This window comes from Nothobranchius furzeri, chromosome 6 (genome assembly GCF_043380555.1).
Source record: "Nothobranchius furzeri strain GRZ-AD chromosome 6, NfurGRZ-RIMD1, whole genome shotgun sequence".
Classification (NCBI taxonomy): domain Eukaryota; kingdom Metazoa; phylum Chordata; class Actinopteri; order Cyprinodontiformes; family Nothobranchiidae; genus Nothobranchius; species Nothobranchius furzeri.
In genome coordinates, this window is record NC_091746.1 from 62,821,235 (window position 1) to 62,837,628 (window position 16,394).

General features: G+C 40.0%; 2 protein-coding genes across 2 annotated transcripts in view; both read right to left on the reverse strand.

Annotated features, from left to right (window-relative positions):
* On the reverse strand, nucleotides 1-12,992 carry mat2al (methionine adenosyltransferase II, alpha-like). Its single transcript, XM_015943075.3, has 10 exons — nucleotides 12,887-12,992; nucleotides 12,713-12,808; nucleotides 7,404-7,481; nucleotides 6,598-6,720; nucleotides 4,327-4,439; nucleotides 3,629-3,772; nucleotides 3,323-3,541; nucleotides 2,506-2,688; nucleotides 2,286-2,419; nucleotides 1-572 (listed from the first exon to the last, which is right to left on the reverse strand). The coding sequence occupies exons 2-10, from the start codon at nucleotides 12,786-12,788 to the stop codon at nucleotides 464-466; spliced, it is 1,179 nt and encodes a 392-aa protein (XP_015798561.1). The 5' UTR covers nucleotides 12,789-12,808; nucleotides 12,887-12,992; the 3' UTR covers nucleotides 1-463.
* LOC107374804 (NLR family CARD domain-containing protein 3) overlaps nucleotides 12,713-16,394 on the reverse strand; it is a 23,188-nt gene continuing 19,506 nt past the window's right edge. The window contains exons 11-12 of the mRNA XM_070552423.1: nucleotides 16,254-16,300; nucleotides 12,713-16,153 (exon numbers count right to left, since the gene is read on the reverse strand). Of these exons, the coding sequence (XP_070408524.1) occupies nucleotides 15,606-16,153; nucleotides 16,254-16,300 (595 nt within the window). The 3' untranslated portion in view covers nucleotides 12,713-15,605. The remainder of the gene's footprint in view (nucleotides 16,154-16,253; nucleotides 16,301-16,394) is intronic.

Genomic DNA, 16,394 nt, shown 5'->3' on the forward strand with positions numbered 1-16,394 from the left:
TATTTGCTCAAATATCAAATCTTTATTTTTGGCATTTGATTAATCTTAAAAGGTTTATTTGTCATCTTCAGAAAGTTTTACAATCGCCGTCAGAATTATTTCTACATTACTAACAAATTACCTGATTTAATTCCAAAACAATCCATGTATCAAAATTTGTTTATTATTTTGTTAACTGGTGTGAAATTTTTAATGATCTGACTACGACTACCAGCCAGGTCATTTAAAGCTACATAAATCATTAGATTTCCTTATTTTTTAATCTATTTAACAAGTAAGTATTACATATTTAACCTAAAAATGATCATTTAAGGGTAAAAACAGTTCATTTACTATCCTATGTGTCTCATTTAATGCTACTAGTTTAATCACCAAAAACCTTTAAAAAAATTATTAACTCTAATAGTTTTCTGGAGACTTTGTGGCTGAGCTCAGGTTGTTGGTTGATTCCTGAGTGATGACATCAAGGTAAAAACACGAGTTTCTTTGGTTGTTCCCAGGGAAACTCCTTTCTTCCAAAGTGACCGTAGCAAGCGGTGGCCTGATAAATTGGCCGTTTCAGGCCCAGCTCTCTGAAAAACAGGAAACAAATGTCCCACTAGCAGGTTTTGCATTAGAAGACACGACAATTTACTATAAAAGGCGACATATCTTGAAAATCTCACTTTTTACATCCTGCCATGTGGGTCTCTACTGCCTCTGTAAACACCCCAGACGCGATAAAAAATGTTCATCAGCTTTCTGTCAGATTGGGTGTCAGGAATCATTTGCTTCTATGAGTTTTTTAAAAATGGTCCTTATTAGCCCTTTTTACAAGAGACACCATGCCGGCAAATCAGCATAATTTACCACAACAGTGCATCTTATACACACGCCATGCCAGCATGGCGATGGGCGAATTTTGCAACATTTGTTCTGCTTTGCTTATGCCTTGCACAAACGGCTATTGCACCTTGGAACAACAAAGGGAGGTGTCATGATGACATGGGGAGTTACTGCCGAGCTTCGACCAGCAACTATATTGAAAATGAAAGTAAAAACAAGCTGTAAGTTTTGTTTTTTAACAAAATCAGCTGAGACGGCAAACTGGAGTGCTGCAACGCTTCGTGGGTGTCTCTCTGTTAGAGCTGGAGCTCAAACCACCAGAGACTGCATGAGGACTGTGGGGGACAGACACCTTTAGGAACGAAAAAACGTAATGAGCTTGGCTTCAGTCGCAAAAAACAAGTTATGTCCAAGCTAAACTTAAGTCCACGGTGGCGCAGGGACTGCCCCTATACCACCTTTATGCCGCCATCGTCTAATCTTTTGTAAAAAGGCCAAGATTGCAGCACATTATCACCACGGTCTGACCACTTACAAACAACCTAAGGCTCCCTGATGCTGCCACGGTGTTGCAGTAAATTCACGACACTGTTTTGTGAAAACGGCTATTGTGAAGAAGCAATAAGGAACATTTACATTAAAAAAAAAACTCCCCCCCCCCCCACACCTGTCGATGCTTAGGGAGGCATCTGCGCTGGACGTGGAGGAGCAGCGGCTCTACTCCAATTCATTCCCTAATTTTCAAGCTCCTCACCTCATAGCAGCCAATTAGTGGAAGAGTGGGCGTGGCCAGAAATAACTTAATAGCATTTAAAGCATCTTTCCGGAGTATTTCTCTTATCCGATGGCACCATCTAGTGGCTGACAAGCATATCACACAAATAGTCTCTGAATCAGTTTTAAGATGACCACTTTACGTTTCTTGTTTATAAATGTGCTTTTGTAGCCGACAAACAGCTAAAACACGTTGTTTTACACGTATTATTCTCACATCATGTTGTGTTTTATATATTTATATTTAAAAAGCTTACTCGTCCGTGAAAAGTTTATCAGCTCTGCATCAGCCGAGGTACTCCTTAAATTTGAAGCACATAAGCGGTAGTCTTAACGTTATTAGTCAGTTCTGGTCGGCACTCAGTTTCCTATTGCACGGAGCTCTACAGGGCAGGGGGGGTGCTTAGCAAAAAATAAATAAATAAATAAAAGTCGGCCTACATTATATCACAGTACATAACGAGACAATCACTTTTACGGATTTCTGAAAAATTATACATAATTTCTGAAAGGGGAAACCTCTGGAAAGATACTTTAAGTCATAGAGCCCTCAAACGGCTCATTCTGGAAGGTACTGAAACTGTCTGATTTAGTGCAAAGAACATCACGAGCATTTTTTGCATCAACTATAGAAGGATTACAACTTGTTTAAAAAGCTAAAATATGTCCCCTTTGACTTCACATACTTGACAACAACTCCAGGCCTGAGGTCAAAGTTCTTCTGCACAATTTGCAGAAGCTCGTCTTCATCTCTGTTGGACGTGCCAAAGTGAAACACTGTGATGGAGAGTGGCTGGCTCACACCGATGGCATAAGAGATCTGAAGGCACAAAGTGTTTTAGAAACAACAGCAGCTGTGTGTGCAGGTGAGGGAAGAATGGAGCAATAAATTAGGAGATTCTTCACCTGGACGAGGGCCCTTCTGCACAGTCCGGCTTTCACCAGAGACTTGGCAACCCATCGCGCCGCATAAGCTCCTGAGCGATCCACTTTGGAGTAGTCCTTCCCAGAGAACGCTCCACCCCCGTGCCCACCCCACCCACCATAGGTGTCCACTATGATTTTACGCCCTGTGAGTCCAGCATCACCCTGTTGTTAGACAGAAACTCACATTAAAGGCACACTTAATAGTTTTAGCTAGCTTTTATCTCCCCCTAGAGGCCATTATTAATTCACTGTCATAAAACCGAAAGTAAAACTCTCTCCTCGCTGTGCGTTTGTCTTTTTAACACATTAACCTAACAGCTGAAATTTCTCCTCAGCCTTCATTAGTTTCTACAGGAGTGAATTATGACTAAATAAAACAAATCTGGATCTGAGTGACGTTTCATTAACCATGTAAAGGTCATTTTAGAGCATACTGGCTCAAGAAAATAATTTTAAAATCCTAGGACTCACATTTTTATTTGGTGTGATTGTCCTTATTTATTTGTTTATTTACTTACCTATCCATCCATCCATCCATCCATCTATCCATCTATCTATCTATTATTTCAGATTAGCCAGTCAACATAAACATGAAAACATTAAGTTCAAAATTAAATGACACAATATTGACAAATTTCCTGAAATAAATAACTAAAAATAAAAGTTTTTAAAACATTAAATAAAAATTAAGGTTTTCCAAACGATAAAATCAGGGAATAAAACATTTTAGTGCAAGAAGCCGACATCCTGGTATGAGGTCACACAGAACCCCCCCTTTGGCTGGACCTTTACAAACCTGAGGGCCTCCCATGAGAAACTTCCCGCTCGGCAGCAGATGATAGATGGTTTTATCATCCAGATACTTGGCAGGAATGACGACTTTCACCACATTCTCCATTAGGTTGCATCTGATCTCCTCCAGGGTGATGTCGGGGCTATGCTGGACAGAGATGACCACCGTGTGGACACGCACAGGCTCCATGGCTCCCATGTTGTCCCTGTATTCCACTGTGACCTACAGGACAGTACAACAGGGTGGACGCTCTCACTCACAACAATGGAACCAAAACACACAAAGCTTTTAAGGCGTTTTTGTTCTCACCTGTGACTTAGAGTCTGGCAGTATCCAGGGACACGTTCCATTACGAGACAGCTCCTTCATCCTGTAGTTGAGCTTGTGTGCCAGCAGGAGGGTTAAAGGCATGCACTCCTCGGTCTCGTCAGTGGCATACCCAAACATCAAGCCCTGGAGAGAATAAAAGGGATCAAATAAATCAAATATTTTCAAATAGAACTTCTGATCTAAACCACTCTTGCACCTATAAATGTACAAAGAAATCGTCATTGGTTTAAAACTTTTGCGCACACAATTTTTTAACATTTCTTGGCTGGGCGGAGCCTCCAATGTGCACACATCCTTACCACACCTCTGGATATTTCTGTTTGGGTGGAGAGCTGTTGGAGAACAGTCAGTGAAACCCACTGCAGAACATTATGACTCACAATCATGAAAATCCCGACCACAAATCTGATCAATTTCACTGCATTTGCACCACTTTTACTACATTTTATTCTGTACAACCCCATCCATGGGGAGGGGAAGGAGCGGGGCCTGAAATGTGGTCCGCATGAAGCATGAATCTGAAATGCTGTCTTTTGTGGTGTAGATGGGACATGTTGCAGCAAGCATCTACACAGAGCTAAAGCTGCTTAGAGTTCTCTGGTGTGAATTTGATGCACCACCAGCCCGCCTTTACTTACTGTTTCAGTAACGTAGCTGTTTTTGATAAAACCCCTCACCTGGTCCCCGGCACCGATGTCCTCCTGATCCCGACCCTCAAACACACAGTCTGAGATCTCTTCACACTGTGGCTCCAGAGCCACCAGCACATTGCAGGTCTTGTAGTCAAAACCTACAAATAACAGGTTAAAAATAGTAAAAGGTTTTGATTATTTCAAGTTTCCTGGGTCAGTTCCACAGAAACTTTAACGGGGACATTTTATACCTCTTTTTAAAAAGTTATAATTAGGGATGCACCGATACGATACTGGTATCGGTATCGGTGCTGATACAGATACTGATACCAGTATCGTATCGGTAAAAGTTAACATATACCAGTAACTGATAACAATGCAGTTGCTTGAAAGTGACCACTGTAACTTGTCATTTCTGTTGACCTAATATTTTAATTTTGTGATCACTTCTATTACTTTTTATCCACCTCACAGTCTTTTCCTATTGAAAACAGAAGAAAATAAAACCTGTATTCCAATTCATTGCATTTTTTGTGTGGTAGAAGTATCTGTATCGGTAATCGGTATCGGCGAGTACTCAGATCCAAGTATCGGTATCGTATCGGTTTAGAAAAAAGTGGTATCATTGCATCCCTAGTTATAATAGTCCTATGGTCAAAACAAAACATATTAAAGTATATAAACTATATAACCCTCCCACTGTCCTAATGGGTGTGACCCCACAAGGAAAGTTAATAATAATAATAATACATTTTATTTCAAGCGCCTTTCAAAGCTCTCAAGGTCACTGTACAAGACAAAATATAACAAGCAAGCCATACAAACAACAAGAAATAAATGCTAAGAGTAATTCCCAAGGGTGGAGTCGGAGCAGTGCAATGGATAATAGACTAAAAAGAGTAGATGGAAGGAGGACAGTTACAGTGAGTAAGCCAGGCGGAACATGTGAGTTTTGAGTTGAGACTTGAAGGTTGAGAAGGAGTTTATATTGAGGAGGTCAGGAGGTAGAGTGTTCCAGAGTTTTGGAGCTGAGTGGCTGAAAGCTCTGGCTCCCATAGTACTGAGACGAGTGCGAGGAACAGACAGGGAAGGTGAAGATGATGATCGGAGAGAGCGAGTGGGAGTGACAATGTGGAGGAGATTAGAAAGATATGGGGGAGTGAGATTATGGATGGCTTTAAAGGCATGAAGAAGTATCCAACAGCGGACACAGAGAAGCTTGAAGAATACCTCTGTATTTAAATTTCATCTATAGGTGGCCATATCGTTTATTTCTTGTCCAGAGAAAATAAATCATAATATCATGTTAAGCTAAATTTATGATGATGTAATTGCATCTACTGAGGATCACATGGGTCATGCACTGTGGAGTTGTTAGTCATCAGGGCAAACATGGCTGGAGTCTAACAGTATTGGCTCATATCAGCAATTATACTGTAATGACTCAGAGTCTCTGGTTGCTCTTTTATAAGTATTATTTTCGGGCTACTGTTGCCGTAACCCACGCCTTACAAACTCTTAACTTTTTCAACAGAATTGCTCGTAACGGAGTATTTACTAGCATAGCGAACCAGAGCGGAAAAAAATGGAACCGGAACAACATTTCTCACCCGTTGAGCTTGCCTTCAAAATAAAACGTTTACCCAATAGTTTACTATTCAAACCCTTACAACACTTTTGAGGCAGTTTGACCACTCCGTCTATCTGCAGATGTTTCCTGATTACACAGGGAAGGGAGGGGTTTGGCTCATCTCTCTGGCTCCGCACAAGAAGGATGGAGAACAGAAATCAGTTGGCGTTGAACGTCCTCAAATTATTAAAAACCAGAACGCCAAATGCAAAGTTTAGAGCAGCACATTTACCCAGAGGCTCTCAGATATGAGCAAACTTGTGAGAATGCATGTAATAGCCGCTTAGAGACGGAGCAACATGTCACTAGCATAGCGGCTAATCGCTAGCATAGCAGTTTGACCAGTTACATTGATATAAATATATAAAGTCATCTTGAATCTAGTTTAAAAAACTACATCGATATTTTAAAAATATCGATATATCGCCCAGCCCTAGCTTCGATTGATGAGAAGTTGTTTCTTTGCTAATTCTCCTTATTCTGATGTCACAACAAGGGACCTTTCCAAATGGCTCATGGAAGCAAATGACTCCTGAAACCAAATATTGACACAAATAGATGGGCAATTTTTATTCACATTTGGAGTGTTTATAGAAGCAGCAGAGACCCAAATGGCAACACAAAAAGATGCAAATATGTCCCCTTTAAAGATCTGATGAGACAGACTGAGCGTTTTTATATGTCACCTTTAGAAGAGTCATCATAGCCAATCTTCTTGATGGTATCTCGAACCACAGCCTGGAGGTCCACTATGGCTTTAGATGTCACCTCTCCAACCAGTAAAATCATTCCAGTCTTTGCCACACACTCTGTAACAAAACAAGAACTGGTAAAAATCGGTCCCTCCGACCACCACCAGTGGGCAAGGTGGGTTAAGTGTCTTGCCCAAGGACACAACAGCAGCATTCTCTGCCGGGATCGATCCTATAACCGTCTGATTACAGGACAACCTGCTGATGTACTGCTACAGTTAGGTTTTATTTCCTGTATTTGTGTTTTTTAAATTAAAGGTCCTATTGTCACAAATGAGTGTGTATTTTATGGAACTGCAAATAAATAAATAAATAAATTAATTAATTAATTAATTAATGCATCAAAACAACTCAGAAACTTACATAGCTGTGGAAAAATGTGTTTTCAGTTATGCCAGACTAGTGGCTGATTTCACATTTCCTTATTTTGGAAAAGTAGCATATGAGAAAAGCAGCAAAATACACAATCTGAAATTTACCAAAATAAAAATTTTTTCTGTGCTCAGGAAAATCCCAAAGAGCAATCTAAATTAATCTGATGAGTGATTAGATACAAGGTGAGGTAATACTGTGCTAATCTCTGATCTAAAGGCCAAATGCTGTTTAATTTATTAAACATGGTATGATTACACAGTTTTCAAATAACTGGCTTTTCTTTTTATTAGGTATTTTCTTTTGTTTGGAGGTTAAAACAGATTATATAAGATAAATAATTACTATAATAAACAGAGAAAGCTTACCACAGGCCACTTTAGAGTCCGGGTCTTGACTCAGGTAAGCATCAAGTACAGCATCACTAATCTGATCACACATTTTGTCTGAGAACACAAAGTCAATATATTAGCACCATCAGTTTATTAATTGAAATGAATATTATGTGAAAAATATTTAGATATTAATGATCTAAAATCTCCAAGGATATTCTTTTTGTTTTCTTATTGTAAATTAATTTATGGTAATACATTTCTGAGTAAAAAATATATTCAAATAAAAAATCCAAGATTTCTCATCATCAAAAAGGCTCACTAACTTGAGTATGTTTAGCTACTCTTCCCACCTCTGGTTTAAAGTGACAGTGTGTATTTTCCCCAGTGATAGGGGGCAGTACATACCTAAATCATGGTAAGCAAGTGTTCGAGTAAGACCTTACCAATGGATGGCCATTAGGGTAAAACATCCCTGGGAGCACAACCACCAGCAAGATAAAACACATCAGACTCTCTTTCATCACTGGCAATGAATGAAGAAGTAAATGTGTAAAACAGCAACTTTTATGAATGGACAAAGTTCTGTAAGATCTTGCTACATATCAGTAAATGCATTTTGTCCTCACGGGCTCCCGTAGAAGGACACATGGTGATTAATATAAGGTCGCACGGACATAGGTCCAATCCCAATCCTCGCACTTCCACACTTGCACCCTTTAACTACATGATCCCGGCCAGGGGTGTGAGTGTGTAGTGTTCCGATTCTCAAGTGCACCCTTGTCCATCCCCCAGAAAACTTGCTAAGCCCAACAGTAGACAGCCCAGGTGTGAGAGCGGGAGGGAGTGCTACCGTGCATCATCCGTGATGGGTGGGGGCATTAGCACTAGGGGAAACCCTGCACAGCAACCAGCATCCCGACCAGTTTTTAGAAAACAATAACCAAAATAAGTCTTTGAATTTTTTTTCTGAAATTTTAGTGTTTCTGTAATTTGAGGTAAATGTTTTGGAGTAAAAGGCACAATAGGGGACTATCCTAATCACAGCTGCAGGCTAAAGCCTAGTTTAAAAATTTCCACCAGTAGGTTTGCACTCACATACACGTACTGACCGAGACTTTTTCATTTTAAACTTCTGCATTGTCACCGGGGGTGTTTCTCAATGTTAAGGCGCCTAGCCTTGCGAGGTGATGTCTTGCGAGGCCAGGCGCTGTACTTACAAGGACACTGTCCTTCCTTGGTCAAAGAAAATGTTAAATGGAACAGACTTGCATCACGTGACCGTGGCTTCCACGACAGTCCCGTAACGTCACGTGACACGGGAGATAACGTTATATTTTATACGCATTAGTTTCAATATAAAAATATAACGAGCCTTTTACTTTTTAAATTGTGTATATATTTGTTAAATTAAATATATAAGTGAGTTACTACTCGCTAGCCACAGAAGCTGCAATTAATAAGCAACTAACCAACCATAGATAAATTATTTGGATCTAAAAAAAAACATTTTAAATTAGTTGACTTACTTTTAAATTTGAAATTTGCCCCTTAAGTAGCTGCTGGCTTCTGATTCACCGTCCTTTAGAAAATACCGCAGCGTGTTGTGGGTAATTTTTCACCAAGGCTAGGCTACAAGACACCTCCCGTGTATCCTCGCTCAGCTAGCTAAACGGCTAACAAACGGCGAACACACACCTCGGTAGAACATGAACATTGGGACACTTCTTGGCGGCTCCTGATGATGTATCTCCTAGGCAACCGGGGCGGGGCCAAAACATCAAGGTGAGGTTCCTTGGCATTGAGAAACACCCCTAGAGTATTTACTATTGTGTTAATATATTTCAGAGACTTTGAACACAGACAAATTTGTCCTTCATACTCTTCGTAATGCAGTCACCACCACCTCCAAACCCACATTTAGACTACTGTAGGAGTGGGTAAATTGAGTGCTTTAAGAGCTTAATATATTATCTCTACTTATGACCAATAAGCTGTGATACTCTATATAAATACAGAATATCAACCTGCTTGGTCTTTGGATGTTTAATCAGAAGATTCTAGGATTATTTGTTTATTCAGGGATTGTAAACACTTTGTTTTGATTCAGGGAAGTGTCAGGTTTATAAAAGTAAGAATTTATTCTCCAAACAATTAAAACATGACAAGTTAACTAATATTTACTGTGAATGGATGGATCTAGGTGGAGGAGATGTGATGTATGGTGTGTAATGTCCAGCAATGGCTAGTTTTTAAGTACTGTTTGGCCATCCAACATCTGGTCAAAAAGAGACATGAGACTGCACGTGTTCCCTTTAAATCAGCCTGCCTTCATCCCACCAGCTGGAGCTCAGAGCCTGCAGCTCCGACAGAGATAACGAAATCATAACAATAACATTGTCTCCTCAAGGTCCCTCACAGAGCACCCCTTTTATCTAAGACTCCTTGCTTCACAGAAGAAAGAAGATTTAAAAATTAAATATGAACTTCTTAAACTTATAAGCCAGGTAATCAGTAAATAAATAATTGTTTATTGCTACTGATAATAATTATAAAATAATGAAATGTTTCATTAATCTGTTCTCAATGATTAATTGCATGTTTACTTGACAAAGTCATAACATTTGCACTCACAAAAGAACAAAGTAAGGTAAAGTTAAACCCATGACACATAAATAGCCTTTACCCCAGATCAGAGCTTCCGGTATCAAAGAAGGCGTGTGTTTCTGAGATTCTTGGTAATATCCTCAAACTTGTCAACCTCTGGTTGGCTACACAATTATGTTATATATAACATGAGAACATTAAAACCAGATTACTCGGGTTTTCCTACAGTTCTAGAGAAGCTTCAGACTGGCCACCTGAAGCAACACCTCTTTAACCCACCAAAGCTTTTGACACTTCGTCAAAACCTTTTTGCACCTGCAAAGCTGAAACAACAAAACAGTTCCTGCAGAACAAGCTGATATTGTTTAGACTCCTTAAGAGTCCCAGACGCGTGGTTCCATCTGTCTGTTGTGACCTGGAGACAACTCTAAGACTGGTTTAGTGGGGCCGCAGTTTCTTCTACGGGCCTCGGTGCCTGGAAGTCCGAGGACTTCGACATTCCGGATCTATCACGAGGGTCTTCGAGTGGGTATGTAGACATGACAGATAGCATATGATGTGTTTTTGATAATAATCAACCTCATAGCTTAACGCAAACCAAATTCTTTTGCATCCAGAACTCAGCTCTCCTAGGTACGGAAGTTCTGACTAACATCGCATTCACACATAGGTTTCATACATCACATTTAGTTCCATCCATCACAGTAAATGCTTAGTTTACTTGTCATGTTTTAATTGTTTGTAAAATAAATTCTTACTTTTATAAACCTGACTGTTTTCTGAATCAAAACGAAGTGTGTACAATCCCCTAATAAATAAAGAATGCTAGAATCTTCTGATTAAAGCACAATAAAGACCAAGCAGGGTTGATATTCTGTATTTAGATAAGAGTATCACAGCTTAATGGTCATAAGTAGAGGTAATATATATATTGAGCTCTTAAAACACTCAATTTACTGAACCTACAGGTGCCTATGTGTGAATATGATGTTATCAGAATGTCCATATCTAGGAAAGCTGAGTTCTGGGTGTAAAAGGGAAAGAATTTGGTTTGCGTTAAGCAATGAGGTTGATTCTTATCAAAAAGTCATCAGACGCAATCACACTGTGTTCTACCTCACCTTTCTTGAAGACCCTCTGATTTACATTTTAGTATTTCTTCTTCTTTATATTTTTACTTCTTTAAAGATATATTCATATATATACACTGCATTATTTCATTACAGCTGATTCCTTTATGTCATATCTATTATGGCCTCCTTTAATTTAACTTTTACCAGTTATGGGCTATAGATTATTTTGCCCTTCTCTTTTGATAACATTTTTGCTCAAAGCCATGGTTGCTGGAGTTCTACGGTTCACCTGGGGCCGGGGCTGGTCCCTGCTCATCTGCTTCCTTCCTAAGGATATGCTAAGTGGAATTATCATCGCCTGTTTGGAATCATCTCTTCAAGTTTGGGATTACCATTGACTATTCTCTAGTGTGGGGGTTTGTTTGTCCCCACTCCTGATGCCTCTGCTTGGGAACTAACCTTTCCTTCCTCAACTGAGTCCCTAGGGCCTCAGGGATTATTCAGCGACCCGTCGTTTCTGCCGGGACCCCGTGCCCTTGAAAAGGGGGTTATGTAATGTCCAGAAATGGTCAGTTTTCAAGTGCAGTTTGACTCTTCAATATCTAGTCGACATGGAGACAGGAGTCTGCATGTGCTGCCTTTAATCTGCCGGATCCTGCATCCGAATCAGCTGGAATTCAGAGCCTCTCTGCAGCTCTGAACACATGATAACGTATTGCCAACATCATGTTCCTTGCTCAAGGCCTCAAGCTTCCCTTATCGTTCTACAGGACTCCTCATGCCTCTGAATAAAGTGAACACTCTCAGCTCGTATGAGTTGCTTAATCAAAGAATGAACTCTTAAATGGCTCTCGTGCCGTGTTTAAATGTGCTATACAAATAAACTTGGTATGGTATGGTTTAATTTGGTTCTTCTACCTCCTAATTATAATCTGGACTCAGCCAACTCTACTTACGACCCTCAAATAATAAACTGGTCACCATATTTTAATAGGTAGAAAAATCTGTGACCTTAAATCCATAATTTTCAGGTAAAAGTAGAATAAAACTGTTTAATTTGGTTCTTCTCTCTCCTAAATTAGTCTGGACTTATTTGACTCTACTTAAGACCCTCCTGTAGCAAATAACAAGCTGGTCACCATTTTTAGGTAGAAAATTATGTCACCCTGGTGTAAATCCACAATATTCATATATTAGTTTAACCCTCCCACTGTCCTAATGGGTGTGACCCCGTGAGGAAAGTTGACCATTGAGCAGGGTTGATGGTTTATCCCTTGGTTCCATGTAGCAGGGGTGAGGAGTGAGCACCACCTCACCCCTGCTACGTGGAACCAAGGGATAAACCATCAACCCTGCTCAATGGTCAACTTTCCTCACGGGGTCACACCCATTAGGACAGTGGGAGGGTTAATTGAACTGTTCAGTTAGGTTCTTCTGTCTTCTAAATATAGTCTGGACTCATTTGACTGTATTTAAGACTCTCCTATAGCAAATAACATGCTGGTCACCAATTTTTATAGGTAGAAAATTATGTGACCTTGGTCACTAGCGCCCCCCCATAGTCACAGATTACGCTAGGTCACAGATTTAGCTGTAGCACGGGCATTGTTCCGTGCAGGATTATGTTGTTTTTTTTCTGAGTGAGACAGAAGAGTGCTACAGTACCGGAGTGTCCCTCTCCTACAGACTCGGATGTGAACAGGAAAGTCTTCCCTCTGCGGGTTCCGCTGCTCGGGTTCATCTTCTCCAGCCCCTCGGTCTCTGCACAAGTCCAAACAGGTTCGGCCAATAAAGCAACCAGGCGTTATGAATTTAGCGATAAATGAGGCAATGATTAACCCGGAGGTTGAAGCTCAGACAGCTTTTGTTTGCTGCTAGTGGAGCTGCGGGTCCTCAGCCAGACTCTGGAGTCAGCTGGAGAAAGTTCTCGTTTCACGGAAGTGCATCACAGGGAATCAAACATTATTCTGGAGTCTGCAAACAGCTGAAGGGTTTTTAAAAGAATGTTTCAAGAGAATGTTACACCTCGTGGCCGCTAGTTGGCGCTGTTTTAACCCTATTCGCCTAATGAGAACATTCATTTTCTCCTTCATATTTGCTAAACATCTGTTAACCTTCAACAAACTCAGTTTAAATGTTACTTTAAAACATGTCAATAAAATAGTTCGTTTTCATTCCTTTAAACAGAACCTGAGGTAAATTTGCCAACTTAAAAATGATGGCAAACAGTACTGATGACGGTCAACAGGGTAAAATGCAACGAAAATCTATTTAATAATGTATGCATCGTTCTAATTAGCTTTTTCATGTTTTGGGACAATTATTTTGTTTTCCAGCGACAGTTTAAACTCATATTTAATGTTTTATGACATTTCTGTCTGCTTATTTTTAAAATATGGAATATTTAAACAGGCAAATAGTAATTTTACATAGATGCAGCCTCCCACATTTACAATTTATTTATAAGCTGCATTAATATTAACATTTGTGTTTATATTCTCCTTTAACTCTTCGTGGATGGGAATTTGTCTCCCTCTGGTGGTGAAAGCATGAATTAAGATAGAAAGACAGTACAAACAGCGCCTAATATAAATACCTGAAGTACTAAATTAATAACGACATAAAAATATCTGTTTTACAATTCAAACTGTTTCATTTCTTCGTAGTTATTAAAACTTTAGCAACAAAAGCTCTTTTTTTTCTTGGTGAATTCAGGATTGTTTGATCTGTTCGAAATAAAAAGAAAAAAAAAATTTCTCTCATAATATTGTTGAAAATTACAAACATCACAGATGTAAATGTTTCACAGACTCAATAAACTGTCTTACAGCTGAAATTAACAATGAAAAAACAAAAACAGTCTAAGAAAAATGTAAACATACCTTTAACATGAACTGTCTACAATCAGGGACACATTTTGGCACCCTGCTGCACATTTAAAGGAAACATAAGAAGCAAGTAAATACAACTTAAAATGTTTGTTATATTCAAACAGGCATTCATTTTTGAATGATTTAAAATACCACATTCATTATGAATGTTTTAAGCACCTCTCAACATATAAATACACTTAATAAGTGATTGTCTCTCAAACCTGCAGACCTCTGTATCACTTTTTGCTTCAAGTCTTAGTTTCTTTCAGTTTCTCTTATTTCAAACAATTGAAATAATAACAAAACATTCATAAAACAAACAAAACAAAAAAAAAATACATGATTAAGATCTTCTTCAACAAAATGGTCTTTGGCCTGTATTAGACTGGCGCCTTCACAGGGTTCTACAACCCCCCAAGGTGCTCCACAACACAATCAGTCATTCACCCATTCACACGCTGGTGGGGATGAGCTACGATGTAGCCACCGCCACCGGTCCCTCTGACCACCACCAGCAGGCAAGGCGGGTTAAGTGTCTTGCCCAAGGACACAACATCAGCATTCTCTGGTTGTAGCTGGGCTCGAATCTACAACCTTCCAATTACTGGAAAACCTGCTTTACCAGTCGGGGGGGGGGGGGGGGGGGTTGTGTTCAAAAGGAGATGTATGCTGGTGAATGTTCTCATCCAGGTAATGGTAATCCAGAATTGACAAAGCTCCTCGGATGAGAAACAAAATGTCTTCAAGAAACCAAACAAGTCCATGTGCCTTCATCTGAATCCCTTTGGAGAAGCCGTGGCTTTTTTAGTCCTTCCCCAACATTTATGAACAGTTTCTTATACAAAACCGTAATTCGTTATAACCATAAACACATAAATATACACTCATACCCCGCACAGATTATGTACACCTACGTCTTTACAGATACTCTTTCATATTAAAACTTTATGTAGAATAAAAACCATCCCATTCATTTCTATACTAATCATTTACGTACTCTATATCTTTTCTTGTGCAGTGATGGCTGCTTTGAGCTGAATTCCCCTTGCAGATTCTACCTCTCCTCTCTACATTGTATCATTTCTTACACGTTTGCAGTCTTGAATCGACCCGAATCCAAACATTTGCTAAGTTTTGATTTACAAAAAAGTTGATTAGTGTGTTCACATTCCCCACCACTGTGGATTATTTATCTTTATTGCTCTTTATCTGCTCTTTTTGATATTGAGACCTTTTATATGTGATCTAAATAGAGCTGTAACAGTGTTCAGTAACGAGTGTGCAGAGTTCAGTTGTTCAGGATGTCTCTTATTTTTCCCCAGATCCCTTTGATGTTAGCCATCTTTTCTCACAAGTGTCTGAGCTGGGGTATCAGGGGCTTGTGGTTTAAAATCGCACTTGTTTTTAAACACCATCAATTTCCTATTTGGTTTTGGGTAAATGTAAGGAGTTGCTTCTATCAAACCGAAATTTGGTAGTTTGGTTTCAGGCCGCCTTCACACTAGATCCGGTTACTCTCCACAGCATCTTAGATCACAATAAATGTGAAGGCGGTCCGGGTGCTACTCTGCTCTCTAGGTTTTTACCTGCTACTTTCTTATCCCCAAGATCCTCTTCTGTGCATGATCAACTCTAACCTCATGTCCACATGTAGCTGACCTGCATAAAGCCATTGTGCTGCTGGTTCAGAGCGGACACAAAAAGGCAGAGGAGTTCAGTTTCACCCCATACCCAAATCCGGGGTAAAGAGGTTTGGTGAATGTGGTGTTGAAGGTGTGGAGGTGGGTGAGTTTATCCAAGTACACCCTGTAAAAGGACAGCGTCCCAGCAGGGCAGTCCACATACACAGCTACTCTGTTACAGACAGAGGAGGAGGTGGGAGAGGGGAGGGGGATGAGGGTGCCGTTGTTGTTGTGCCAAGCATTGTATCCCCCATCGGTGCAGGCCAGACACCAGGACTGGTCATTCCCTCCAAACTTGGAGCCATCGGTGTCTCCGTTCCTCTTAATTCCTCTGTAACTCAAGGCCACGTAAACCTTCCCAACCCATTCCACCTCCCAGTAACAGCGACCGGTCAGGGCGTTTTCGCACAGCACCTGAGGCCAGTAGTCAAATCTGTCTGGATGATCAGGATATAGGTGCTCCTTTCTCAGATCCGTCACCTTCCGGTTGTTTTCAGACAGCTTAAGAAACTTGTGAGCAGTGTTTGGGTCCAGCGTGAGATCACAAAAATCTGAAGAGACAGCAACATTAAAGCCTTTTTGTCATGTATCCCATCGTCTATGTATGATGCACAAGGTTTTAATGTCTAAAGAAAACACAAGCACGCTTACATTTGCTGAAACTTGGCTTCAACCATTGAGGTGCACCAGGATCAGCTCTGAAAAAGAGGATTGACAAAACAGTGAGAATACATATGTCCCTGCTGTTTTACTGGTACAAACAATCAAGCACCTAATTCAGACACATTTAAC

Coding starts and splice junctions, on each gene's coding strand:
- mat2al (XM_015943075.3), bottom strand. CDS start 12,788: ATGAACCCGAGCAGCGGAACCCGCAGAGGGAAGACTTTCCTGTTCACA. Junction 3,773..4,326: donor ACATCGGTGCCGGGGACCAG/GTGAGGGGTTTT, acceptor TATTCTCTCCAG/GGCTTGATGTTTGGGTATGC. Junction 2,689..3,322: donor TTCTCATGGGAGGCCCTCAG/GTTTGTAAAGGT, acceptor GTCTAACAACAG/GGTGATGCTGGACTCACAGG.